This window comes from Megascapheus bottae, chromosome 16 (assembly GCF_031878675.1).
Source record: "Megascapheus bottae isolate mThoBot1 chromosome 16, mThoBot2.hap1, whole genome shotgun sequence".
NCBI classification, from domain to species: Eukaryota; Metazoa; Chordata; class Mammalia; order Rodentia; family Geomyidae; genus Megascapheus; species Megascapheus bottae.
Genome location: NC_143524.1, coordinates 8,243,287 through 8,270,679, shown reverse-complemented (window position 1 = coordinate 8,270,679; position 27,393 = coordinate 8,243,287). Strand labels below are relative to the sequence as shown.

Below are 27,393 nucleotides of genomic sequence, written 5' to 3'. Positions count from 1 at the left end.
TTTTGGAACAATGTCACATCTTCCCTCACTTTCTCCCAATTTTTCCCTCCCTACACCTTCCTTCCCCTGCCCCCCAAGCTCCCCAGCCCAGTCTATGGAGCTTTTAAAATATGCTATGCAACTCTTACAACTCACTATGTTTTCCTTTTCAGAAGAGTTCTATAGGAAAAGAGCTATTATGGGTTTTTTAATTGTTTTCTTGATTGTTATTATAAAAGTTATGTACACAGGAGTCAATTACATAAGTCAGGTAATGAGTCCACCTACTTTTGGACAATATCCACCCTTCCCTTGCTCTCTCTCAGGTATTCTTCTATCATCCCTGCTTACAGGTTGTACAGTTCATTGTCAACATAGTATCTCATGAATCTCACTGCTGCATTCGTTCAAGCTTTCTCCCTCCCTTTCTGTGCCCCCCTCAACCCTCCTAAAGACAGATGCGTGAACAAACAAGACAAAAAGAAAGGAAAGGAACTGGGGAACGGTTTCCCACTGACAACTTGATGTGATTACAAACCTGATGGTGATCAACAAACTCCACCACCGCATCCACTCACCGGAGCTTCTCACTGGAGGGTTCTTGAGGCTAGGAGAACAAGAGAAATAGGAGTTCCTCCCTAAGTAAGACAGAGCTTGCACCCCAACAGCCAGCAGATGGTTGCATCCATGGCCATGAAAAACTGCACCAGGGTCAAAGAGCTTGTTTTCCTGGGCCTGAGCCAGAGTCCGGAGGTGAGCCTGGCCTTGTTCCTTCTCCTGCTGCTGGTGTACCTGACGACTGTGCTGGGAAATGTGCTCATCATGGTGGTGGTGAGCTGGGACTCGCGCCTTCACACCCCCATGTACTTCCTGCTGCGCAACTTGTCTCTGGCCGACATCTGCTTCTCCTCCATCACAGCCCCCAAGGTGCTGGCAGACCTGCTGGCACGGAGGAAGACCATCTCCTTGGAAGGCTGCCTCACTCAGATGTTCTTCTTCCACCTGATCGGGGGCGTGGACGTGTTCTCTCTGTCTGTGATGGCCTTGGACCGCTACATAGCCATCTCCAGGCCCCTGCACTACGTGGCCATCATGGGCAGGGGCCGCTGCACGGCCCTCATCACGGCCTCCTGGCTGGGGGGCTTCGTCCACTCCATCGTGCAGGTCGCCCTCTTGCTCCCCCTCCCCTTCTGTGGGCCCAACGTCCTGGACACTTTCTACTGTGATGTCCCCCAGGTCCTCACACTCGCCTGCACCGATACTTTCCTCCTGGAGATGCTGATGATCTCCAACAACGGCCTGGTCGCCACCCTGTGGTTTCTCTTCCTGCTGGTGTCCTACGCGGTCCTCTTGACCATGCTGAGGTCTCAGGCAGGAGAGGGCAGGAGGAAAGCCATCTCCACCTGCACTGCCCACATCACCGTGGTCACCCTGCATTTCGTGCCCTGCATCTACGTCTACGCCCGGCCCTTCACCGCCCTCCCCACAGACAAGGCCATCTCTGTCACCTTCACTGTCATCTCCCCTCTGCTGAACCCCTTGATCTACACCCTGAGGAACCAGGAGATGAAATCAGCCATGAGGAGGCTCAAGACCAGACTTGGGCCTTCTGAGGGAAGAGGCCAGTAGCTGCTCCCTATCACCACCGTTGAAAACGTTTGCACATCAAGTCAGTGTCATATTGCAATGTTATTTGCAATTAATTACCTGCTTCTCCTAAAACATGCATGGCTTTCAAAGATTCTAGTACAGTATGTCAGCAAAGGAAGAAAAGGAGCAAAAACTAAAATAAAAACCCAAGTCATATCAGAGAGGAGGATAAAGGAATTCTTTGGTGCAAGTAGAGATGTTTATGATTTTTACATTACAAATTTGGCAGGAATAAAGAAAATTGACTGCAACTCACTCAGACATTCCTACCATGTTCTTGCATCCTTAGGAGAGAGAGAAGGAAGTAAGCTATATATAGGTATTGCATGTGCTTGTGGGCTTTAGGATGTCTTCTGACATAATCATATACTAACCAAGCAATCATAGGCAATAATCTCCCTTGTTAAGTCTCTTAAACAAATTACTCTCACCGGAGATATATACATATGTTTTGTCAGTCCTGGGGCTTGAACTCAAGGCCTGAGCACTGTCCTTGGGCTTTCTCAAGGCTACAGCTCGACCACTTGAGCCACAGCACCACTTCTGGTTTTTTCTATGTGTGTGGTACGGAGGAATCAATTAAACCTGGTCTTCGTGCATGCTAGGCAAGCACTCTACCACTAGGCTAAACTCCCAGCCCTCACCTGAGATATATTTTAAATCTAATAGACTTGAAGGACACGAAAGAGTAAGTTGGAAGAATAATATCTAGAAATGAGTTCACACAACTACAGCCAATGTTTTTTTGGTAGAGTTGCCAGTGTGTGTGTGTGTGTGTGTGTGTGTGTGTGTGTGTGTGTGTCTGTATGTGTGTGTGTCTATGTGTGTGTCTGTGTGTTTGTGTCTGTGTGGAGAAAAGAGAGTATCATCAACAAATGGCCCATGTAAGACTGAAACTAAATCCCTGCCTCCCATCTTGTTTAAAAATAAAAAAGAAAAGCAGAAGAAAAGAAAGAAAGAAATTGGAAACATCTTAAAGCAGGACCCACAGCTTTGAAAGTGGGAGAATCTTCGAAGCTAGAGGCATAGAGAGAAATGTCATGAATAGGATTCCAATATATCCAGAAATAAGAGCAAGGATTGACTAATAGATCTGCAATAAATTAAAAGCTTTCTGCATAGAGTTAAGAGATAGACCACAGAATAGGACAAAATCTTTGCCAGCTATTCATCAGAGAAGTTGTTTGTTTTGGTGTTTAATTATTTGGTGCACTTTATATATTTTGAATATGTATTTTGTTTTATTATTTTTTTATTTTTTTGTGGGGCAAGGGCCTGAATTCTGGGGCTGGGTGCTGTCCCTGAGTTCATTCAGCTCAAGGCTACTACACTACCCTTGAGTTACAGTGCTATTTACCATTTTTCTAGTGGTTACCTGGAGACTAGAGTCTCACAGTCTTTAGTGCCTGGGCTGGCTTTGAACCTCAATCCTCAGATCTCAGCCTCCAGAGTGGGTAGGATTACAGATGTGTGCCACCGAGACCAGGTGCCTATGTATTCTATGAGAACTGAATTAGCCAGGTCATCGGCCCCTTGAGAGCTTCTTTATTCTGATAACATGACTCCCTCTGATCTGATGTCAGCATTTCTGTGTCATACACTAGGAATTCAAATTGAATTGAGTTGAAGTTGCAGTTGCCTGAGGCAGGTGTTAGCAATTTCCCTCAATGTAACAATGTTATTTCCTAAGAAAAGTCAGATGTTAACTTGGTCAAATTGTAGAAATTTATGGCTGTACAATTTTCTTAGGATTTCAAACTTTGCAGAAAGCAATCACGTAATCAAAACTAGGAAGAGACAGATTAACAAAAAAAATACAGAGTAAAATTTGTCAACACTTAAGAGACTGTTAACACAGGCTTGTGTGTTGTGGTCCAGTTTATCTATATAAAAAGACCCAGTCTCAAAAATAATTTTCATCGAAGAAAATAATAGTTAATTTTTGTACTTATTAATAAGTGATGTGCCTAGAAGGGATTGGTCATACTAAGTGTTAAGGGAGTATATATTTTGTTTTCAGTTTTCATATCATCTTTTTTTTGTTTTTGGGGTTTTTTTTGCCAGTCCTGGGTTTGAGCTCAGGGCCTGAGCACTGTCCTTGGACTTTCTCAAGGCTAGAGCTCTACCACTTGAGCCTCAGCACCACTTCCGGCTTTTTCCTATGTATGTGGTACCGAGGAATCGAACCCGGGTCTTCGTGCATGCTAGGCAAACACTTATACCACTAGGCCAAACTCCCGACCCCTTCATATCATTTATTATGTTACATAAATTTCTGAATAACTGAAATATATGAGTGAGAAAAAAATGGATATTGAGAAAGACAGTGAGAAAGAACAAAAGAGAAAAGGAAGGACAGGAGGTAGGAAGTTGGGACAGGGCGAAGGAAGGAGCTATCCTTTAGCTTTTGTAAACAATTTATTGTTGGGGTGATATACAGAGGGGCTACAGTTACATTCATCAGGTAGTGGGTACATCTTGAACATTATTACTCCTTTCCAGGTTTTTCTCCCACTTTTCCTCCCTTCACCCCTCCCACTCATCTTGTTTTTCTCTTACCTTCCCTTTTTCAAATAAATAAATAAACACACACACACACACACACACACACACACACACACATACACACACAATATATACCAGGTACCAAAGTGAGGTATAGTAACAACATCCTTTAGCTTCATTGTTCAAGGTTGGTTCTCCACTACTTGAACCACAGCTCCAACGGTGGCTTTTTTGGTAGTTAACTGGAAATAGGAATCTCATGGATTTTCCTTCCTGAACTTTGTTGAGGCTCCAAACCATAATCCTCAGATCTCAGCTCCTGGGTAGCTGGGATTGCAGGTGTGAACCACCAGACTCTAGCATTGTCTGTCATTTTGAAAAGATTTGTCATTTACTGAGTTGAGCCAGTGTGAAGTCAGTCCTTACATATTGCAGCTAAATAGTTTGGAATGCAACCAGCCATTTAATTCGAGTGCTGCGAAGCATTCTGTTTCACGATCTTTGTGAGGAGCAGAGCTGGATACACGAAGTTGCAGGTGGCTCCACTAGCTGCAGCTGGTGGGAAGCCACTGGGATTGGACTTGTCATGAAGCTGGGGCGAGATTTCTGCTCACAGAAGCAAATAGAACCATGCTGCCTTGAGCCTGAGATAATAGGAAGGAGAAGAAAACGTGCCATCTTCTGCTGGTCAGAACATCCCAGATAGATGCAGAGAGCTACAATTGCCAATAACATTCTGTTTCCAGGGTCTTGAAACTATAGATCTTATAAAAGGGTCAAGCATGGTAGCTGTCTATCAATTGCAATCAAGTCCAAACATCTTGGCATCTTGCTTTTTCTTAGTTTGCTGGTGTAACTTGTCCTCCCCTCCTCCACCTTTAAGTTCTTCCCAAATAGGAGATTGTCTTGCACACAGCGTTGAGATATGGGGAGGAATGGGCTTTCTGTAAACTCTATGCTCCTGAACATTATTTACAGTTCTCTTTGCATCAGCTGACAAGACATGGGACTAGCATACAGGACTTAAGTAGCAAGTGAAAGCCTCCTGCCCCACCCACAGCATGCTTATGTGCTCCTCACAGGTCCTCTGAGGACCCAGATTAATATTGTCTGGGTTTTCTAAGGAGTACAACTTGACATATATATATATATATATGTATGTATATATATATATATATATATATATATATATATATATATATATATAAAACAAACCTCTTTTCCTATTGAATTCAAAGGATGAGAGGGCCTCCCCTTTTCAGTTCCCTCTAGATCATTTTAGATGCTGGACAAAATGTGAATTCCTTAGGGTTCTTGCCTGGGATTTCCTCTTGATTATTCCCACAGCAACAACCTCACCCTCAATGGAACTTTTCTACCCTCACACCCTGTATAATCCCTCTGATGATTTACATACTTGTCCAGAGACTAAGAAAAAAAAAGGGAGATGTGATAAAACACCCTGAATCCACATGGAAGAGTCCAGAAAATATGATACTCAGAGTCTGCCCTTAGTCAATCAAGAAAGAAAAGAGGTCACTGAAGTTAGCTGGTGCAAGCTGAACTTTCTGAAGCCAAGTGATTGCCAAGATTCACGTATACATGAGGATGGGGAAGCATTGGAAGCAGGGAGACATTTGAGGTGGGGACTTAGGTCTGCAAGTATGCACAAGAGTGAGAAAAACAAGAGATGTTGAAAGCTTCATGTGGTCTTTTGGTTTTGACTGCCAATAATGTCATTCTGTACATAGCTATATTCTAAAGAGGATTTCAGTGACTGTACAGGTTAGAAATATCAACACAAAGGAGACTTTGAGACACTAAAATGAGTCAGTTTAGAATTGATGGAAAAGGCAATTTTTCTTCTTTTTTTTTTTTTGCCAGTTTTGGGGCTTGTACTCAGGGCCTGAGCACTGTCCTTGGACTTCTCTCAAGGCTAGAGTTCTACCAGTTGAGCCACAGCACCACTTGCACCTTTTTTTTTTTTTGGTCTTTATGTTAAGTGTGTTTTGTATGAATGGGAAAAAATGAGGAACGGAAGAGGCAATCCATCCCCCCTCCAAAAAACCAAAAAAAACTGGAAGAAAGCAACTTCTGTCCTTTCATTTCTAATCAGGAAACGAAAAGGCAAATCAATAAAGAAGAAAGAAATACAGAACAAGTTCCCCAGTTTGTGAAGCAAAGAAAAGAACAGAAAGGCAACACTGTGGTGAAGTAAGTATAGGGTTAACATTTTAGGAAACTGTTCACCTGTTTTGTCATTTTACATGCCTGCCAGTGTGTCACTTTCTCTCTTTGCCCACTCCTGCTGTACTAGCTTCTTATATTAGACATTCTAGTAAATTATACTATTTTGTTTTTAATTTATATTATGATTTTATTTAAACAGCATTGGTGATTTTTTTTAAAAATTATTTTATTGTTGGGGTGATGTACCAAGGGGTTACACTTACATTCATCAGATAGTGGGTACATTACTTCTTGAACATTGTTACCCCTTCCCAAGTTTTTCTCTCACTTCCCCCCCCAGCCTTTCCCACTCGTCTTGCTTTTCCCTTACCGTCCCATTTTCAAATACACAAATAAATATATATACATACAATATACCAAATACCAAAGTCAGATACAGTAACAACATGAGATAAACCTTAAAGAGAAAGAAAAAAAGAAAAAGCTTCACATAGTATATTAAGAACAACAATCACAAAGATAAACCTCTCGTTTCCATATCCTGGAGTTTATTTCACTTAGCCTCATCCTATGTAGCAATATATACATAGCTTTTAAACTATTATGATATTGAGGATCTTTTGATATGTTTATTTTCTGTTGGTCTGAAGCATCTGTCTAAATATTTGTTCTTTTTAGAAATTAGTTTGTTTTCGGGGCCAGGAGTTTGGCCTAGTGGTAGAGTGCTTGCCTAGCATGCATGAAGACCTGGTTCGATTCCTCGGTACCCTACATACATAGCAAAAAGCCGGGAGTGGTGCTGAGGCTCAAGTGGTAGAGTGCTAGCCTTGAGAAAGTCCAAGGACAATGCTCAACCCCTAAGCTTAAGCCCAGGACTGGCAAAAAAAAAAAAAAAAAAAGAAAGAAACAAAAGAAATTAGTTTGTTTTCTTAATAAATTGTAAGTGTTACAGTCATACACTCATAGATAATTTACCCAAGAGAAATGAAGATGTACAGCCACATAAGGCACTACACATGGATGTTCATAGTAATTTTGGATGTAGTAGTCAAAAAACTGGAAATAGGGTGTGGTGGCTCACGCCTGTAATCCTAGCTACTCAGGAGGCTGAGATCTGAGGATGATGGTTCAAAGCCAGCCTGGGCACTAAAGAATGTGAGACTCATATCCAATCACCCTCTAGAAAACCAGAGGTGGCACTGTGGCTCAAGGGGTAGGGCAATAACCTTCAGCTGAAGAACTCGGGGACAGCGCCCAGGCCCAGAGTTCAAGACCCATGATCCACCCCCCCACACAAAAAATGAAATACCCAACTGCAAACAAAATATCATTTGGAAGAGCAACCCACATGGCGGCAAAACTTTGTGAGATCTTGAGACCTAACTCTTGACTCTATCTCTAAAGGACATTTTAAAACTAACATTCTTATTTCTTTATTTTTTTTCTGAGATGCACTGGCAAGGGGAAACATGACTCAATGGAGTTGGGAAATAAAACCAGAATAAAAGAATTTATATTCCAAGGACTTACTCAGTCCCAAGAGCTGAGCCTGGTCTTATTTCTTTTTCTGGGCTGTGTGTACCTGACGACTGTGCTGGGAAATGTGCTCATCATGGTGGTGGTGAGCTGGGACTCGCGGCTTCACACCCCCATGTACTTCCTGCTGCGCAACCTAGCCGTCCTTGACATCTGCTTCTCCTCCATCACCGCCCCCAAGGTCCTAGTGGACCTCATGTCTGAGAGGAAGACCATCTCCTATGCCAACTGCATGACTCAGATCTTCTTCTTTCACCTCCTTGGTGGGGCAGACATTTTCTCTCTGTCTGTGATGGCCTTGGACCGCTACATAGCCATCTCCAGGCCCCTGCACTACGTGGCCATCATGGGCAGGGGCCGCTGCACGGCCCTCATCGCGGCCTCCTGGCTGGGGGGCTTCGTCCACTCCATCGTGCAGGTCGCCCTCTTGCTCCCCCTCCCCTTCTGTGGGCCCAACGTCCTGGACACTTTCTACTGTGATGTCCCCCAGGTCCTCACACTCGCCTGCACCGATACTTTCCTCCTGGAGATCCTGATGATCTCCAACAACGGCCTGGTCACCACCCTGTGGTTTCTCTTCCTGCTGGTGTCCTACGCGGTCCTCTTGACCATGCTGAGGTCTCAGGCAGGAGAGGGCAGGAGGAAAGCCATCTCCACCTGCACTGCCCACATCACCGTGGTCACCCTGCATTTCGTACCCTGCATCTACGTCTACGCCCGGCCCTTCACCGCCCTCCCCACAGATAAGGCCATCTCTGTCACCTTCACTGTCATCTCCCCTCTGCTGAACCCCTTGATCTACACCTTGAGGAACCAGGAGATGAAATCAGCCATGAGGAGGCTCAAGACCAGACTTGGGCCTTCCCAAAGGGAATGAAAAAGAAATCCCTGGCTCTCCCCAATAAATGCGTCTTCTTTTATTTTGTTGTTCATGAATCTATAGACACGGACACACTGTGTCCGATGCGCACCTCCGGGTTCTAAGTAACCTGTTTTTAGTTATTTTGCTATTTAAATTCATGTGGTGCTGGTAACAGTAACTTCTGTCCGGCATGAAGTCCACTCAGGCTGTGAGATTGAGCACACTGAGGTCTTTTCAAAGACCAAAGCAATAACATGCCCATCAAGACAATGTATGACTAAGTCTCACGTGTCAAAGCTGGATATTAAGCTCCATCAAAGTGTACCCGTTCAATATGGCAGTTTATTGCATGTAACACAGCTATAACACAGCTGATTCTGGGAATGGTGGCCTAGACCTTTCATCCCAGCTCCTTAGGAGGCAGAGATAGGAGGATTATAGTTCAAGGCCAGCTTCAGGCAAAAGCATAAAACCATATCAGAAAAGTGAACCAAGGGTCTGGGAGTGTGGCCCAGTGGTAGAGTGCTTGCTTAGCATGCATGATGCCCTCGGTTCAATTCCTCAGTACCACATACACAGAAAAAGCCAGAAGTCATGCTGTGGCTCAAGTGGTAGAGCTCTAACCTTGAGAAAGCCCACAGACAGTGCTCAGGCCCTGAGCTCAAGCCCCAGAACTGGAAAAAAAAAAAAAAAAAAGAAGAAGTGAACTAAAAGCAAAATAGGTTTGGCAGCACGGCTCAAGTGATAGAGCACTTGTCTAGTAAGTGCAAGGCTCTGAATTCAATTCCCTGTACTGCCAAGACAAGGAAAGAAAAAGAAAGCAGAAAAGAGTAAGCTCATTTTACTTTTTTTTTTGATAAAGATTGTGAACAGGAGGGTTACAGTTACATAAGTAAAGAAATGAGCACATTTCTCTTTAAATACTCTTGCCCCCTCCCTCATTTTCTCCCACGTACCCTTCCCCACTTCACTTCCCCCACCAAGGTGTAACATTTAACCACACTCATTTTAAAGAACTGAAAAAACCGTTACATCTAGATGTGTGTTAACACCCAAAGTAGCACTTGTTTTACATGATCTCTTTAAAACAGAGTGAAACACAGGAGAAAAGAATCAAAGTAAGATTTTGTGTGTGTGTGTGATTCATGGAGCTTGAACTCAGGGCCTGGGCACTGTCCCTGAGCTCTTTTGTTCAAGGCTAGTGCTCTACCACTTTGAGCCACATCTCCACTTCCGATTTTGAGTGGTTAATTGGAGATGAGAATCTCACAGGTACTTTTCTTCTTTTTAATTTTCTTTTTTATTGTAATTAATAGAAGGGTTACATTATAGTCACCAGATAGAAGATGTATTACTTCACAAACATTAATACCCCTTTTCCTGTTTTTGTCCCCATTTCCCTCTCCCTCACAGGTACTTTTCTTCCCAGGCTGGCTTTGAACTGCTACCCTCCGATCTCAGCTAGGATTACAGGCATGAGCCACTGCCACCCAACAGGAATACTTTATTAATTAGACATGGGTCACTGAAAACAAGTTACCTCCAAAGCCACAACTCTACCAATTAGATACAGCTCCAGAAGTTCAGCCTATCCTGGGCATCCATGAGAAGGCAGTGGTCCCCACAGGATGCAGAGGTGTGTGTCCACACATCCATTCTCAGCAGGACCTCTCGAAGGATGAATTTCAGAGAGTCTAGAAGACAGAGGAAGGGAACATTTCAGCAAGGAAACCTAGCAGATCAATCCAGACACTGGTGACAAAATTCACATTGGATGCTGAAGTCAGGTTCTTAAGCTGGCACATGACCTACCCCTTGCGCTACAAGAAGCCCCTTCCTCCCTCTTTTTTTTTTTTTGCTTTAATTATTTTTCAAGTAGAGTCTCCTGGTTTTTGAGTGGGAAAAATCTCCAGCCTCCTATGAAACTGGTACCATAGGTGGTATCATCCCCAAAGCCAGGCTTTGGGGTTGGGATGAAGTCTCCCTAAATTTGTGTCCTTATTGGCTTCTACCACTCAATCTGCACTTCCCAAGTGGCTAGGATTGTAGGAGAACCCTATCAGAAGAAGATGAGCTTCTAAAAGAACTAAAAATTTAAGAAGAAAAGCTTTTCCTTCTCTATTGAGTAGCACTTACCTAATAAACTGCCTTACCACTAGAGGGAGCCATTCCCCCTTTTCCCTGTTTCTCTAGCTATTTAAGAACCTTAGATTGCTTAGATTGGTTTTTTGTTGTTGTTTTACCAAAATGAAGCTTCAGAAGCTGTTAACATGGGCCAGGGAATGCCTGTTCACACCTTTATCTGGAGGCTGACCTTTGAGAATCACAATTTAAAGCCAGCCTGGGGAGGAAAATGCCTGAGATTCTTAGCTCCAATTAAACACCAGAAGCCAGAAGCTGGAGCTGTGGTTCAAGTGGTAGCCTTGGGCAAGAACAACAACAACAAAAAAGCCAAGTGAGAACTTGGGAGGCCTGAGTTCAAGCCCTAGTACAGGTGAACACACACACACACACACACACACACACACACACACACACACCCCATTCCCTAATATGACAGCATAAGGAAGTGAAGCCTTTGGGAAATGACCAGAAGACCAAAAGGCCTGAGTGAGGACACAGTTGCAAGACTGCCACGAATGCCAGGAGTCAGAACAGCATCCACAGTCTCTGCACACGGTGCTCTTGGACTTGTCAGCCATTGTGAAGAAATGCATTGCTATTGTTTGATTCCCCAGAGCATTTGTGTAACTATATGCGTTAAGGTCTCTCTAGTAAATACCCGGGCATGGAATAACCGAGTTGTATACTGTTTTCACATCGACAAGAGATTGCTGAACTCTTCCAAGGAGGCAGTGTGATTTTATATTCCCGGTGCCATGTCTGAGAGTTCTAATCCCTCTTTCTTGTCAACACTGGAGAGTTAGATGTATGGGTCTTGTTTTCATAATTAAATCTCCTCACATGAGTGACAATATTTGTTTTATGGTTTTTAGCGGGTGATGACTAAAGCAGTTGAGAATCTCCTTATGTTCTGAATTATGTTCAGTGATGTATCTCTCCTCAGACCTGTGTTTTGAGTTGAGTTGTCCATTTTCTTAGGATTGAGTTATAAGAGAGTTTAAATAAAATCTTAATATAAAACTTGTAACAGAGAAGGCTTTTACAAAACATTTGTGTCTTCTCTGTTTCTTTGAACAGTACCTTTTGATGACATCAAATGAATTCAGGTTTTTTTCAATCCATGGATCATAGCTTCTGTATCTGAGTTAAGAAATTTTAAACTATCGGATGATCCAAAGGTTTTTCTCTTCTGTATTCTTCTAGAAGAGATATATAATACATTCAGCCTTTATGTCTTAGTGTATAATAGATCCTGTCTTCTTGAAGCTTTAAACTCAGGAATCTCTGATAAGACATTTATTTGCAAAGTCTGTGCCTCATTTGAAAACCTTCAAAGACAAACTACAAAATGGTTCTTTCCCTTCTTTCTTTTGAGGGATAAATTTCAATTCTAAAAAAAAAAAAGCCTAAATGAAACTTACTTCATAAGAAGATTGAACTTTTAAAGTACCCCAGCTAAACTGTCTCTTTCTCAGAGCCGTGTGAGCCTGCAGGCTGCATGGTATACTGACCAAAACGGTCTCTCCTGAGCCAGACCTCAGTCCCCTCTGAGCATCTTCACTAAGCCCGGATTTCAGCCTCCGCAGGCCCCTCACACAGTCCAGTTTAGAAAGAATCTTGCAAAACTAGTTTCTGAAGATCCCCCCACCCTTGTGAGGTGACATCCTAACTTGGCTCCTCTGCGAGAACCCTACTAAGCCCCAGGGGTGGTGACACACGCCTGTAACCCCAGCCCTTGGGGGGTCCAGGCAGAAAGGAGGAAGGAGGGATTTAACCAGAGCCTGGGATACACGAATGCATCTCAACACAGCCACAGAGGGAGGGAGGGCGGGGATGAATTAAAGGGGAAGAGGAGAGGAGAGACACGGCGTTTCCGTGTTTTCAATATGACAGGGAGATGGGTGGATGGGGCGCCCGGCCTGTCTCGGGGCGGCCGCGGGGGCATGGCAAAACTGAAAGCCATGCTGGTTCCACTGGGGCTCGAACCCAGGACCTTCTGCGTGTAAAGCAGACGTGATAACCGCTACACTACGGAACCAGACGGCGGAGGTGGCTGCCGGAAGGCAATAAATCAAGAGAGAAACGGTGTTTGACAACCTAGGAGACGTTATTCTACATCTACAAGAGGAAACAAGAGTGCTGGAAGGGATTTTACAGGGTGCTGCGCGGAGACGAAAGGACTCAGCGCTGGGAAGGAGCGCCCGCCGCGCGGCTCTGCTGACGCTGCGCGGGGGCTGGGGGAGGACTGCGGAGGAATGGGGGAGGACGGAGGGGGAGGATCGCGGCGGGGGGTGGGGGTGGGGAGACGTCAAGATCCCGGCCTCGATCAAAGGGGGGGAAAAAAAGGATGGGTAGAATGAAAGAAAAGTTCACGTGGTTCCACTGGGGCTCGAACCCAGGACCTTCTGCGTGTAAAGCAGACGTGATAACCGCTACACTATGGAACCAGGCGCTCAGGGCCTTCGCTTCGGCTTCTTAACTAGACGCCGAGATTTGGGCGCTGGCGCGAGCCAAGGCAACAACGTGGTGCACGGGATGGGCGGCGGAGCCCCGAGAGTTCCCGGGAGGCTTGGGGACCTTTGACCGCGGTTTTCAAGCCATCGAAGGCCTCGCACGGGCTCCCGGGGGAGGAAAGCCACGGCGTGAGCCGTCCTGGCCCTGATGTAGGCAACGCCGAGGAAAAAAAACAATAACTGGCTCTGTGGCGCAATGGATAGCGCATTGGACTTCTAGACGGATGGAGGCATTCAAAGGTTGTGGGTTCGAGTCCCACCAGAGTCGTTTTCTGTTTTTTGAGGAAACCTTACCCTGCGGGATGGTCCTGTCTGCCCACCCCATTGCGGGTGCAGGCGCGTCCCCCCCCAACCCACCTCGCGTTTCTGACGATCAGAGGGATCCAGGAGATGCCATCCCAGTTTCTAAGGGTCCCTCATTCCCCCCCCCGCCCTGTTCTTATAACTGACCTCAAGAAAATTGTTTTAAATAAAATAAAACATCAAAATGGTTTGGAAGCTTTTTCTGGGGGGGGGGGCGAGGATCGGTTTTTTTTTTTTTTTTTTCAGGTTTCCAGTACATGGATCGCCAGGGACTGGCGTGGGGGTCGTGTGGGTGTACGAAGGCGTTCCAGTTCCACGGGTCAGGGGGTGAGTCACCCCCTTTCTCCAGCCCAGCTCCCACCTACCCTCCCGTCCCGGGGTCATTCCAGCGGCTGCGTGGCCCCAGCGTGCGTCCCCTCCCCGGGTTCGGACCCGTGGTTTTCCGCCCGGGGTCCGCGGTCCGTGCGCCCGCCGCCGAGGGCGCGTCCCCGGGGCGCCGCGCTGCCCCGCATCGCCGCGGTTACCCGGCAGCGAGGCCCCGTCCGCCGCTTACCAGAATGGCCGAGTGGTTAAGGCGTTGGACTTAAGATCCAATGGATTCATATCCGCGTGGGTTCGAACCCCACTTCTGGTAGATGCCTTTTTTTTTTTTTTTTTTTTTTTTTTTTTCCTGAGCGCCTCTTGGCCTCTCCAGTGCCACCCCTGAGCGACAGTAACAATGTATTTCATTCAGGTCAGTTCAGAAGGGACAAGACAACGTCAGGACTGTTGGATGGCTTGGTGGGCGGAAAGGGATTACTTCTGCAGGCTGGGATTGGGGCAAGGAGCAGGCAACAAACACTCTTCTTCTACTCTGGAGAAAAACGCAGGCAGGTTTGTTGGCTTGATTTGGGGGTGGGTTGTTGATTTTGTTTTGTTTTGTTTTTTGTTGTTTTTTTTTAGGCTAGGGTTTAGTGGCCCTTATCTAACAAGTTCCTTGAGGGTATGGGTGGGATGGGGAGAGGGGGAAGAAAGGAAGGAAGGGTGACATTGTCAAGATGGAGTGGACTCACAGTGTGACTTTTAGCACTGAGACCCCTTTGTACAATTACTTAATAAAAAAAATAACAATAAAAAGTAATGCGCAATGGAATTCTACATAGCCAACAGACAAGATAAAATAATGGCATTTGCAGGGAAGTGGATGAATCTAGAGAGAATCATGTTGAGTGAGACAAGTCAAGACCTAAGGAACAAAAGGCGCATGGTATCCTTAATATGTGGCTATTAAATCCAAAGAGTACAAGAGCGAGGACTCAATAACTGCATACCCAAAGCTATAGACATGGTAATGGAAATATAAACATAACTATATAGACATAAAAACCTATGACTCTATAGACATAATGTTTTATTTCATAAATTAATATGTTTCTATGACCTACAAACCCTTGACCTAATTTTGATTAAGTTCTAAATACTAAGTCCCAGTGATTGTAAATAGAGATTCCCTCCTTGAACACTTGTATGTTAAACTTGTCATTTAAAATATGATGTAAAAATCAACGTTAATAAATTCTTTATAAAAAAAAAGTAATGCGTGCTTGTCTTTGAAATGGGAAGCGTACAGATTGATGTTCATAAAGGAAACAATAAGAGCCCGGTTGCCATTTTTTGAAAGGTGACTAATTATCCTTAGAGATTTCCACTGGTACACGACAACATACATACAACTGTACCTGCAATTAATAGATTTATATTCTCAGATACACATGTGTCCTTTATTTTTCCTCTTTTTAAAAGTCTTTTTTCACACACATCGGTTGTACAAGGATGACGCTTTCCTAAGACACTACCATACCTACAGAGACAATCTATAAACCTTACTTTTTCTAACTCTCTTCCTTACCTCTTACCCCTACACTTAAAAATTCCAACTTTCTCTCTACCCAATTTACGTAACTGTAGCCCTTCTGTACATCGCCTTTAAATAAAAGAATTTCCCTTGTAATCCTAGCTGTTCGGGAGCCTGAGATCTGAGGTTCGAGGTTCAAAGTCAGTCCAGGCAGTAAAGACCATGAGACTCTTATTTCCAATTAACCACTAGAAAATGGGAAGTGGAGCTGTGACTCCAGAGGTAGGGCTGAGGAGCTCAAGGTCAGTGCCCAGGCCCAGAGTTCAAGCCCCATGACAAAAAAAAAAAACCTTCAACCTGGTGGAAAAAAAATAAAAATAAACAGATAATCCAATTTTGTCGACTTTCATATATGCATACAAAGCACTTTACCCATCTCCACCCTCTCCATTCACCGCCCCCCAGCCTGACATCCTTCCCCCAACACACCCTGTCTTGCCCACCTGTAATTATGCTTTTGTGTAAATGGACATTAATTGTGTCAAGAGAGTTCATCACTGTTTCGTTCCGTAAGTGCCCATATATGTTCATCACCCTTTAAATTGTTTTTTTACAAAGCACTCTTCCTTCCACACATACTAGCTGGCACAATGTATTCTTTCTATTTATCAGAACCTGGCTATCTTCCCATAACTGGCTATCTTTTTTTTTCTTTCATCTTTGCCCAGCATCCTTACATCAAAGAATTGCTTACAGAAATTATGTCCTCACGTATGATGAAGTTATGACACCTCCCAGAATCCCAAATCTCTCTTCAAGGGACTTTACCCCCTGACTTAAGGAAGATCACCAAGCCCCGGGATAAATTATGAAACTGACTCATCTGATTCCCCTGGGACACTGCCCCCCATAAAATATCAACTCCAGCCCTTTCTCCAGTTATCACACTCTTCCCATGGACGCTGCGGGGGGGGGGGGGAGATGTCCAGGTGCTTTAGAGAAATAAAAGACCTCATTTCCCACCACTGTCCTTCCTGCCAGGGAAGGGGAGCCCGCTTGGGAGATTTCCAGGCATGTATACCATCTATTCCATTCAATCTCAGCCCCTCATTCTTCTCCCTCCCCTCTCCCCTTCAACCTCAGCAAGTGTTACTGTTCTGTGGTCATACAGTGGAACTCTCTGCTTCCATCACAAAGCCTGTCTGCCCAGACATCTGAAATCTGGGGTTCATCTCATAGGAAAAAGGTCCCCTTCCAGGCTGACCAGTGGGGAGAGGATACTGCCTTAACTGTCTTAAGCAAACTAATCAAATGGACAGGGTGTGTGTGTGTGTGTGTGTGTGTGTGTGTGTGTGATATGAGGAAAGAAAAAGGAGAAATAAAATAATCTTTGCTCTTTCTCCAGATCACTACCTGCACTGCCCACCACCATCTGGGGAAATCACCGAAGGAATGAGATTTTACCCCACTACCGAACGGAATGCTTGCCTATTTTTTTGTGGTTAATCTAAGGAAATGAGAGTTCTCGTGAGCCCGGATAGCTCAGTCGGTAGAGCATCAGACTTTTAATCTGAGGGTCCAGGGTTCAAGTCCCTGTTCGGGCGGAACTCATTTTAAGCCTTCTTTGTCCCTGCTTCAAATAAAACAGCAAACCTTTCCTAAGGTGGTTTCTCTTCCCACTTACTGTTACCTTTTCTTCAAGTAGTTCCCCTCAAACTAACCTAAACCTCAATAAAGATATAACCAGGAGATGTACATACCTGCCCTCTGGATAGAATCACAGCAGAATTGTAGGAATTGTGCGGGTTTGGGCAGAGAAATGTGGAAACGTCCTTTGTATTGAGAGTAAAGTGAGGAAATAGGGTCTAAGAAATAGATGAAGACTCCAGAAGGTATTCATCCATCTGGCAGTCCTAACTGTAGAAACAAACATTTTGAAAATTCTCCTTATGTTCTACAGTGGTAAGAAAACTTGTAATCCTACTGAGATGATGATGAGGGGGCTGTAATACCCATGATCTTACACTGATTGTCACAGACACAACAGTCTGCACAATGTCAGACCCTGAAACACACTGTGGGTAAGACACTGTGGACACAGATTGTGATAATTCTACGACTTAGGGTTTTTTTTTTTTTCTAACTCTGGACCCTCATAAACATTATGAGGTTATTTATTGCATATGAGTTGTATGTAAGCAAACCTCCAGAGATGGAAGGTGATTCCGTCACCAACAAAACCACTGCCGAAACCCGGGATCGAACCAGGGACCTTTAGATCTTCAGTCTAACGCTCTCCCAACTGAGCTATTTCGGCAAGGATACTGAAAACCCTTTCTTTACGAATGGGAAATTTAAAAGTGGAAGAAAAAAAAAATCCCCTTCATCTTCAACCTTTTAGTTTCCACCTTTTTAACTTTCAAACTGTATTATTTTTAGTTCTATGCTCTTTTTTTTTTCAGAAAAAAGAACATTTATCCCTGTCATGTAGGGACATTTTTGTTGTTGTTTTGTCTTGCCTCTGGTTACCTTTCATGATCTTCTTAGACATTCTTGCTCCTCCTGGAAGCCCCAGTGACAATGGAAATAGTTACTCTGACTTGCCTAGCCTTAGGCTAAAACCAACTACTCAGTACCCATTCTGTTATGCAGGCATAGAGTCCTCAATCCTCCAAGGACTAAAGGAGCTCTCTCTGGCAGCTCTGAAGCCCCACTCCCCCCACCCCCATTTTTTTCAGTTAAGGTGGAGACAGACTTCAGTTTTTAGTCTGTCAACTTTCACCAAAGGGAGCAAACAATGGCTGAAAATATAAATTCCATCTCTTGCCTTGCCCAAAGAATAGGTAGGGGCAAAGAGACTCCATCTTCCAAAGGTGTCAAAAGTTAACTTGATTGATCGCTTCCCTAAGGCCTGGGGGCAGGAAGAAGGGGAGAGAAAACTATGGGTGTTTACTACAGCTGTTTCTTGGGGGGGGGGGAATAGCCATCTTGATCACTTCACCCTTCTTTGAATCATTAACTTATATTTTATGACGTTGGGCATAGATTTCTCTAAAATGACTCCTTTCCTGTTTCTATGTGTTATCCCTTATTTGGCTAGCCTGAAATCTCGATTGTTCTAGAATAGCAAGTATGTCTGACTTACTTGCTTTTAGATTCTTCTAAATGGGGTTGCCAGCTCATTTACGGTCGTGACTTTCATCATCATCATCATCATCATCAACATTCTTCTCCTGGGAAGTTGAGCTCTATGAATGAGGAAGGGGGTGTGTGTGTGTGTGTGTGTGTGTGTGTGTGTGTGTGTGTGTGTGTGTGTGTGTGTGTGTGTGTGTGTGTGTGTGTGTGTGTGTGTGTGTGTGTGTGTGTGTGTTGGTCCTGGAGCTTGAACTCAGGGCCTGACTACAGGCCCTTGGCATTGTTGCTCATGGCTGGAGCATTAGCACTTGGAACACAGCTCCACCATGTTTCTGGTGTTTGCTTGTTTGGGTGTCTCAGACTCTCTCAGACTATCCTGCCCTGGCTGGCTTTGAACCCGGATTCTCAGCCTCCTGGGCAGCTAGGATTGATCACAGGCGTGAGCCTCCAGCCCCCGGCTGAGATCCATTTTCTAACAACCTCCAAGAGCCAAGCTTTTCCCTTCTTCTCGCTGCGGGTGGGCGCTGGCTGTTCTGCTGTTCTTTTTAGTTTTCTTCTGGTACCTTGGGGAACACTGTCCCGCAGCAACCGTCAACCCTGAACCCCGCACCCTGACCTGAGTCCCCGGGGGAGAGCGAGGGGGAGGATCTGAGGTCCTCCGAAGGAGGGGACTGGCGGGAAAGGCCTTCTCCGGGGTGGGCCAGGCCCCACTCGCAGGCACCCAGCCCAGGCCAGCAGGCGCCGCAGAGGGGCGAGGGGCGAGGAGCCGGGGCTGCCACGGCCGGGTCTGGTGGAAAGCTGAGTGTCCCCCCGGGACATGCAACCACTGGGAGGCTGGGATCCAGAGCGGCTGAGTGAACGCGTGGAGAGGGGTGCGCTTCTCCCCGTGCCATCCCGGGCTTTTTCTCACACTGTGCACACGCCGAGATTTTACTATGGTTTTCTTTTTAAAAAAAATAATAATAAGGGCGCTTTCTAAACGCCCTTCCATGTGGTTCTCATCAGGACGGGGTGGTAAAACGCTTCCGCCCGAACAGGGACTTGAACCCTGGACCCTCAGATTAAAAGTCTGATGCTCTACCGACTGAGCTATCCGGGCTCACGCTGCGAGGGGGCGCTTTGGTCCGTGAAAACGGTCTTCCGCGTTCTGCCGGGCCCGCCCACGGCGACGCCCGTCCGGCTGGGGTGGGCGAGCCGCGCCGTTCCCGGGGCGCACGGGTGCCTGGAGGCGCGGGGGAGGGAGGGGGCGCGAAGAGGGCGCAGGGAGCGGGGCGGAGGAGGGCGCTGGCAGCTGGGTGCGGACTCGAATAAGACACGCTGCCGTTCCGTGTACTGGCACCCCTGCTTCCCCCTCACCCCCACCACTGTGGACCCCGCCTTCTGCGGCGCCGTCCACGCGGCCTGTCCCCCCCCCACCCCCAGGCGCGCGAGGCAGGTCCGCTGCCAAGGTGTGCGCGTCGGGGGTGGAGGGGGGGGCGGTTCTGGAGTTGGGGGAGTGGAATCCGATGCGATGGGCGACCCTGGCAAGCCCGCCGGGGTCTTCAGAGCGTGGACACCACGAGGACCCCGCGCTCGCCCCGGGTGTCACCCACCCGCCTCTGCGCATGCGCGGCGCCGACCGCGGTGTCCCCGCCCCCTCCAGCCTCCATCCCCTCCACCCTCCACCCCACTCCTTCCAGGCGACACTCCTGAGTGGGTCCCTCCGGAATTCCAGACCCGGGATCGGTGAGCCACCAGGCTTTGTCCTGGGTGGGCTCGGGGTGGGAGTGGGGGGGGGTCAGCCTCAGCCCCCCCTCCTTAGCCTTCACCCCCTGTCCGTGTATGGAAACAGTTCGAGGGACCCCAGGAAACGTATTCTAAACGCATTATTAGCAGAGGGACAGAAGTGATCAAAGCCCATGAGAAAGGAAGGTGTAGACATGGACAAAACCGTAGCGGGAAGGGGAAAGGAAGCAGATGAAGTGGGGCTTGGCGCAGACAATTGTGGAGGACGTGGAGGGCCAAGCCTGGGGGTCGACAGGGGGGACCGTCTGAAAACCTGGGTGAGAGCGGGAAGTCAGGTGCCCCCGCGATCTGGATTCCTTCCCCATCCCAGAGCCATCTTGGCTCTTACAAGGGCCCAAACAGGAGCCACGGGGCGGAGCGGGGAGAAGGACGCAGATGATGAGAACCCGAGGGGGCGGGGACGTGGGGGGGCGTCAGGGAGACCCCCGGGGGCGTGGCTGAACCCCTGCTCCAAGAGCAGGCCCATCGAAGTGAAAAAAACTACTGCCGAAACCCGGGATCGAACCAGGGACCTTTAGATCTTCAGTCTAACGCTCTCCCAACTGAGCTATTTCGGCAAGCCAACATTGTCGTCCCTTCCCCGCCTCTCCCAGGTAATGATGATGCAACAATGCAACCGCCTAAGGTCACTGGGCAGAGGCAGTGAGGAGGCGCAGGCCTGGGGGACGCCCTGGAGCTGCTCAACTGCTTTGCTGTGGTTTTTGTGTCCCCCCCCCCCCTCTTCTAATCGTTCTGCAACGTGTTTCTGTCCTTTAGAAAAAAAAAAAGAGAAATTCACAGATTTCCCCCCCCCCCATGAGGGTTATAATTGTGTTGACTTCATGGTTTATTCGCGCAGAAATTAAATTGGATTTATTGTAAACGTTTATTTAGTCAAAACTTCCTTGTGTAAAACAATACTAGGATGAGAAAAAAAAGAAATAGGACGGGTCCCTATGGTCAAATTACCTTCTGTGCAATGTTCAACAATAACTCAATAAAACCCTCTGTGCAGGAAATAGACATCTAAAAAAATTAATCAAAAACTTTTTGCATTGCCTTTGATTCCCCCCCCCCCCCCATGTATTTGTGGAAAGACAGATTTTACAAGGGCAAAAGATGAACATTTTGGTAAGTTTTTTGTTTTTTTTATGAGATGTTATCTATTTGGTGCCAGGTTATGGTTAGAAAATATTTGGAAGAATACTAGAAAAACGTAGCCTGTCCTATATGACGGAAAATGACATAACCTAAAGTGCCTCTTCAAAATAACCTCAGTCAAAATAACACTGCTCACCCACTCCACCTGGCCTCCATCTCACCCCACTTCCTTCTGCCCTCCCCCACACCTTCACTTCATTCTTTCTGCCTAATATTTAAAGAGACCTCAGTTGCAAAGGAGTGCACCATTCCCTTGGGCAGAGGGAGACTTCCCCAGAAAGCCTGTTGGACTTGTTGAGTTGGCTTTCTGCCCTTTCTTCATTCTGATAACCTCATGATTCTGTTTCCTTCCACAATCTGCCTGAGTTTGATCTGCAGCACTGAAAAGAGACTCCCCCACCCCCACCCCCCCAAAAAATGGGCATGTGGCTTGAGTGGCAATACGTCAGTTCCACCAAATTAAAACAAACACAAGCACAGGAAGACCATTTGTTAAGTCTTCTTTTCTGGTTTTGTTGTGGTTTGGTTTGGTTTGGTGTTGTGGTTTTAGTTTTGTTGTTGTTGTGAGTCTGGGACTGAAATTTCTTTTCTCCTTTTTTTTTATTGTTTTGGGTTTTTTGTTGTTGTTTTGGGGTTTTTTGTTGTTGTTTTGATTTAGTTTGGTGTTTTGGTTTTGGTTTTGTTGTTGTTGTGAGTCTGAGATGGGAATTGAAACTCAGTACCTGATGCTTAGCTAGTTTGATGGCCAAGCCAATACCTTCAACCCCTGGGGTTGGTTACTTTTTTTTTTCTTTCTATCTTTTTTCCCCCATTTGTAAAATCTTTGCATATTGTAGTCTTTTGATATTATCCCCATTGTATACAAAGTCATCTTTATTTAAAGCATCAATTTGCTACACCTAATATCACAAATATACATGTCTGGTTGTCTTCTTCTTAGTTTTTATATACATATGCAGTTGAGAAAAAGGCCTACCTAATATTCAAAGGCCTCTTCACATTCTAAGAAGCCACCTGTGGTTTCATAATACCCTTAGCAGGCTAATGCTATTCCACCTCTGCCTCTCCTTGCATAACGAGGTATTCATTCAATTTAAAACAATGTCTTAAATAAATTCCATAAGACTATTAGAATCATCCAGCATTCACTTAATTCATACACAGGGAGAGAACCATAGATGTCACTTGCAAAGAACCTATTCAGAATATATTGGTTCCGAATTAAACAATAGATGTAAAGTGGAGAATCGTTCCAGATTGCACATCCTGAGAGGTTATGGAAAGAGTGCATCTGAGGAGAGAAGTATAGAGCTGAGATGCCTTAAACTCATTTGTTTAGCTTAGACTACACTTTTTTTTTCTTTTCTTTTCCACACAACACTCTCTCAGCCAGTCCAGTGGGGACTGCATCATCCCTGGAACTGTGGCTAATATGAGGGATTTCATTAGGTTACATTAGATAGCATTCTATGCTATATAATTATCTAGATAGACCTGACCTAGTTCAGGTGCCCTGGAAAGGCTGTGGAGTTGTGGCGAAGACAGACAAGACTTGGCACACACACTGCTGATGTGGCTCTAAAGGTATTTCTAGAGTTGATTGGACCCGAAGGGCTCTGACCCAAACAGTGGTATTAATTGGAAGAGATGGACCTGTAGGGGCGGCCTTTGAATGCCCCTCTTCCTGTTAGGGCTTTCTTCTTTGTGGCTGCTTACCAACAGGTGAGCAGCTCTGCTTCACTCACTCCCTTTCTGCCATGATGTCCCAGTCCATCTCCCGCCCCAAGTAATGGAACTAGCCAACCATGGCTGAAGCCAAAATAAACCGTTTCTCTCAAGAATTTGTCCTATTGAGCCAAACTCTGGCTAAAACAGGGTTTTCTCCACAAAGGTACTCAAAGATTCAAAATATAAGGACACGATATAAACTCACTGGCTTTAAAATGGCAACCACATAGCAAGGTATATAGAGAGAGCCTCTAAACATCGATTGACAGTGGCTACCTTAGCCCACAACTGCCAACAAAACCAGCCCTCCGTTCATCAATTAAAAGAAAATGAAGGATGCCCAGTAGTTCCACTGGTTGTTGGATAGATACCCTGAGCAGAGAGGAGGCAGCCACACCATACAGGATTCTCACCATTTTCAGACTATGAGCTAATAAACAGGAATTGCTTCAAACCACCAAGTTTGTGGTAATGCAGTTGTAGCAATGGAAAACTCATATAGAAGTGCACCAGCTTGTACAGATAGATTAGAAAGAGAACATTTTAATCCCAGCCTGGCCGTTTATTTGCCTGTGATTTTGGACAAGTCAGTTTCTTCCTAGTCATATTTTGGACATAATTGCCCAATATCCAGATAGTGCAGTTATTGCATATGTAATTCACCTAGTAAAATAAGTAGAATTTTTGCATATAAGGTTCAAGATATATATGTATATATATATGTACATATGTATATATATGTGAGAGAGGTGTGTGTGTGTGTGTGTGTATGTGTATGTGAGTGTGTGTGTATGCCTGCATGCATACACCTCTTCTGCTCAAAGATAATACCTGAGAGTCACAGCTCCACTTCTGGCTAATTGAAGATAAGAGTCTCATGGACTTTCTTGCCTGGGCTGGCTTTGAACCAGGATGCTCGCGATGCTCAGATCTCAGCCTTCTGAGTAGTTAGGATTATACACGTGAGCCACCAGGGCCCAGCTCCAGATGCTTTTTTTTTTGCCTGTCCTGGCCCTTGAAGCCTGACCACTGACCTTGGGCTTTCTCAAGGCTAGAGCTCTACTACTTGAGCCACCGTACCACTTCTGGCTTTTTCTATGTATGTGATACCGAGGAATCAGTCAAACCCAGGTCTTCGTACATGCTAGGCAAGCACCCTACCACTAGACTAAATTTCCGGCCCTCTGTATGCTTTATAAAACTTGTTCTTCATACTTGTCCATGAAGTTTTTTTTTTAAGTATTGCTCTTACCCTAACTTCTCTTTTACCCACAATTCCCACCTCACATTCTTCGGGTTCAGAGGCTTTTCTGCCATGTCTTTTTCCCCACCTACAGTCTAGTTGTCCCTTTTCAGTGCTTTTACACCACTTATTATCAAACTAGATTGCAGCTCTCCCTGTTTACCTTAACTTTCTTCCCATTTTTATCTCTCAGTCTATGTTAGAAAAGGGACTGGATTATATGTGGAATAGTGAACAAATGCATGATGCATGCATGTTTGAATAAATGAATTGAAACATTCCTAGTCATATCATGGGTCCAGTATTTCTTTTTTCCTATGAATATACATTAGTTCTACAAGGAGGAAGAGTTGGTTGTGACAGTTTTTAGGATCAATTTTTTAGTAACCTTGAACCGGATCAAGGTCAGAGACTGGAACCTCTGCAAGGTTTTCGAGGCTATTTATAGAAGCTTCTGAACCCCATTCCTCTCCAACTCAGGACCTTTGCACATAAGTACTCAGCACTCTGTCACTGAGCTGTCTACTGTAAGCTCTTGAGATCCGTACCTTGCTTCTAAAGGTACCTTATCTGCTTCTGAGTGTGGAGGAGCAGTTGGAGTAGGGAAGATGAATATGTAAGTAGTATTTCATAAGCAATTATGAAAATAGAACAATGAAGCTTGCTGAAATTGTTTTAAGGCACGTGGCAGAGGATCACGTTGGTGGAGTGCATTGTATGCATGTATGGAAATATCATAAAGCACTTCTTTGTGGAACTAATTATGCTCTTTAAAAAAAAAAAGATACCTCAAGCCAGTCATCCATGGTCATATCTGTAACCCTAGCTACTCAGGAGGCTGAGATGTGAGGATTGTAGTTTGAAGCCAGCCTGGACAGGAAAGTCTGTGAGACTCTTATCTTCACTTAACCACTAAAAAGTCAAAAGTGGAGGTATGGCTTACCTGATACAGGGTTAGCCATCCACAAAAAAAAAAAAACTTAAGGGCAGTGCCCAGGTCCAGAGTTCAAGCCCTAGGACCAGAACACACACACACAATAACTAAATAAAATAAAAAGATATTTCGACTGGCAAATGCCTTTTCCCCTCCATACCAAAAAAAAAAAAAAGGAAACCCTTGAAAAAAGCCTCAGGAGCTTATTGTATGAGCTTCAGAAATACTCTGGCCCTAGGGCAAAAACACATAGGAAGTTTCAGAAAGATAGATTCTCTCTCTCTCTCTTTCTCTGTATATATATATATATATATATATATATATATATTTTTTTTTTTTTTTTTTTTTTTGGCTAGTCCTGAGCTTGGGCTCAGGGCTTGAGCACTGTCCTTGGGTTTTTCTCAAAGCTAGAGCTCTACCACTTGAGCCACAGCACCACTTTTGGCTTTTTTCTATGTATGTGGTACCGAGGAATAGAGGTGGGCTCTTCGTGCATGCCAGGCAAGCACTCCACCACTAGGCCAAACTCATGGCCCCAAGCTTCTATATTTTTTATAATAGTCTTTAGAAATTCCCATGGTATATACAGAGAGTGAATAAAGTCGAGTTTTCCACACCTCCTTTGGGGAATCATGCTGCTGACAAGTGTAAAGCAAACCCCTGAGACATAGATGTTTCACATCTTTGTGAGACGTGTTAAGAATTTAATTTTGCCGAGGTATCCTTCTGAATCATGACCAAGTATGGTAAACCCCTTAGGATTCGTAACCCTAACCACCAGACCACATCGAAGGACTCGAGGAAGGATCACTACTGTTTTTGTTGCCTTTAACGCAGGACATTCAATACTGCAAGCTAGAGAGGAGAGAAGATGGACTGTGGTTCCTTGAGGCCAGCTGACCTCTGGGCCCAGGGGTAGATTGAACCAGCCCTGCAGTGGCCAAGCAAGGCAGCTGGATGGGGTGAGAGGACCAAGAAGAGTGAACATGGAGAGCGATCAACTGGAAACACCATACAGGAAGAGCATGTTCTTGACCATGGACGCTTGGATAGTCTTCTCAGAACCTCATGAGGGAACTCAGGACTTGCCAAAGGATTTCTGTCTTCCCCAGTACTCGGTTGCTCTTCTTGGGTCGTCACTTTTCCTTTTGAACTATCAGGATTTTGTAAATATTGCCACAAGGCCATCTGGATGCAGTATTCCTGGGGACTTCTCCAGGGAGAAAAAAGCAACTGAGGTGTGTGTGTGTGTGTGTGTGTGTGTGTGTGTGTGTGTGTGTGTGTGTGTCTTCCAACACTGATGATAAAGGATTTCTGAGCTGGACGCCGATGGCTCATGCCTGTAGCTGCCCGGGAGACTGAGATCTGGGGAGCACAGTGTGAAGCCAGTTCTGTCGGGAAAGTCTGTGAGATACTTATCTCCAATGAACTAACAGCAATACATTGGAGGTGAGGCTGTGGTTCAAGCGGTAGAATGCCAATTGTTTCATTTGAAACAGGAGCTGAAGAGGTAAATTTTGTGATTTCTTTCCCTTTCGTTGCAAGAATTAATGTCTTTGAGTACTGACCAAGAATTGTACTCCTAACTTACCATGGAATTGTAGACCCTTACGTAATGATAGTAATACATTTTTAAAAAAGAATGTCTTCAAATCTGTGCCATTATAAGCACATCGGAACTATAGTGGTAAATTCCAAATATATCATTTAAGATGAAAAATGGGGCAGGAGCATAGCTCAGTGGTAGAGTGCCTATCATGTACAAAGCTCTGGGTTCAATTCCTCAGTCCCATATACTCAGAAAACGCCAGAAGTGGTACTGTGGCTCAAGTGGCAGAGCGCTGGCCTAGTGCAAAAAGTGGCCAAGGATAGTGCCCAGCCCGAGTTCAAGCCCCAGGACTGGCAAAAAAAAAAAAGGAAAAGGTGCTGGGT

General features: G+C 45.3%; 2 protein-coding genes and 8 non-coding genes across 10 annotated transcripts; 5 read left to right on the top strand and 5 right to left on the bottom strand.

Annotated features, from left to right (window-relative positions):
* Positions 1-666: 666 nt before the first annotated feature.
* Positions 667-1,608, top strand: LOC150052550 (olfactory receptor 4D11-like). Its single transcript, XM_090348709.1, has one exon. The coding sequence runs from the start codon at positions 667-669 to the stop codon at positions 1,606-1,608; it is 942 nt and encodes a 313-aa protein (XP_090204835.1).
* A 6,193-nt stretch (positions 1,609-7,801) lies between these two features.
* Positions 7,802-8,737, top strand: LOC150052549 (olfactory receptor 4D11). The gene has a single exon (XM_090348708.1). It carries the CDS (start codon positions 7,802-7,804, stop codon positions 8,735-8,737), a length of 936 nt encoding a protein of 311 aa, XP_090204834.1.
* Positions 8,738-12,811: 4,074 nt separating this feature from the next.
* On the bottom strand, positions 12,812-12,884 carry Trnav-uac (transfer RNA valine (anticodon UAC)). Its single transcript has one exon. It is a non-coding gene; the product is annotated as a tRNA-Val (tRNA).
* A 336-nt stretch (positions 12,885-13,220) lies between these two features.
* On the bottom strand, positions 13,221-13,293 carry Trnav-uac (transfer RNA valine (anticodon UAC)). Its single transcript has one exon. It is a non-coding gene; the product is annotated as a tRNA-Val (tRNA).
* Positions 13,294-13,541: 248 nt separating this feature from the next.
* Trnar-ucu (transfer RNA arginine (anticodon UCU)) lies at positions 13,542-13,627 on the top strand. Its single transcript is given in 2 exon segments — positions 13,542-13,578; positions 13,592-13,627. It is a non-coding gene; the product is annotated as a tRNA-Arg (tRNA).
* A 586-nt stretch (positions 13,628-14,213) lies between these two features.
* Positions 14,214-14,296, top strand: Trnal-uaa (transfer RNA leucine (anticodon UAA)). The gene has a single exon. It is a non-coding gene; the product is annotated as a tRNA-Leu (tRNA).
* A 2,731-nt stretch (positions 14,297-17,027) lies between these two features.
* On the top strand, positions 17,028-17,100 carry Trnak-uuu (transfer RNA lysine (anticodon UUU)). The gene has a single exon. It is a non-coding gene; the product is annotated as a tRNA-Lys (tRNA).
* A 640-nt stretch (positions 17,101-17,740) lies between these two features.
* On the bottom strand, positions 17,741-17,813 carry Trnaf-gaa (transfer RNA phenylalanine (anticodon GAA)). Its single transcript has one exon. It is a non-coding gene; the product is annotated as a tRNA-Phe (tRNA).
* Positions 17,814-19,657: 1,844 nt separating this feature from the next.
* On the bottom strand, positions 19,658-19,730 carry Trnak-uuu (transfer RNA lysine (anticodon UUU)). Its single transcript has one exon. It is a non-coding gene; the product is annotated as a tRNA-Lys (tRNA).
* Positions 19,731-20,900: 1,170 nt separating this feature from the next.
* Trnaf-gaa (transfer RNA phenylalanine (anticodon GAA)) lies at positions 20,901-20,973 on the bottom strand. Its single transcript has one exon. It is a non-coding gene; the product is annotated as a tRNA-Phe (tRNA).
* Positions 20,974-27,393: the final 6,420 nt, after the last annotated feature.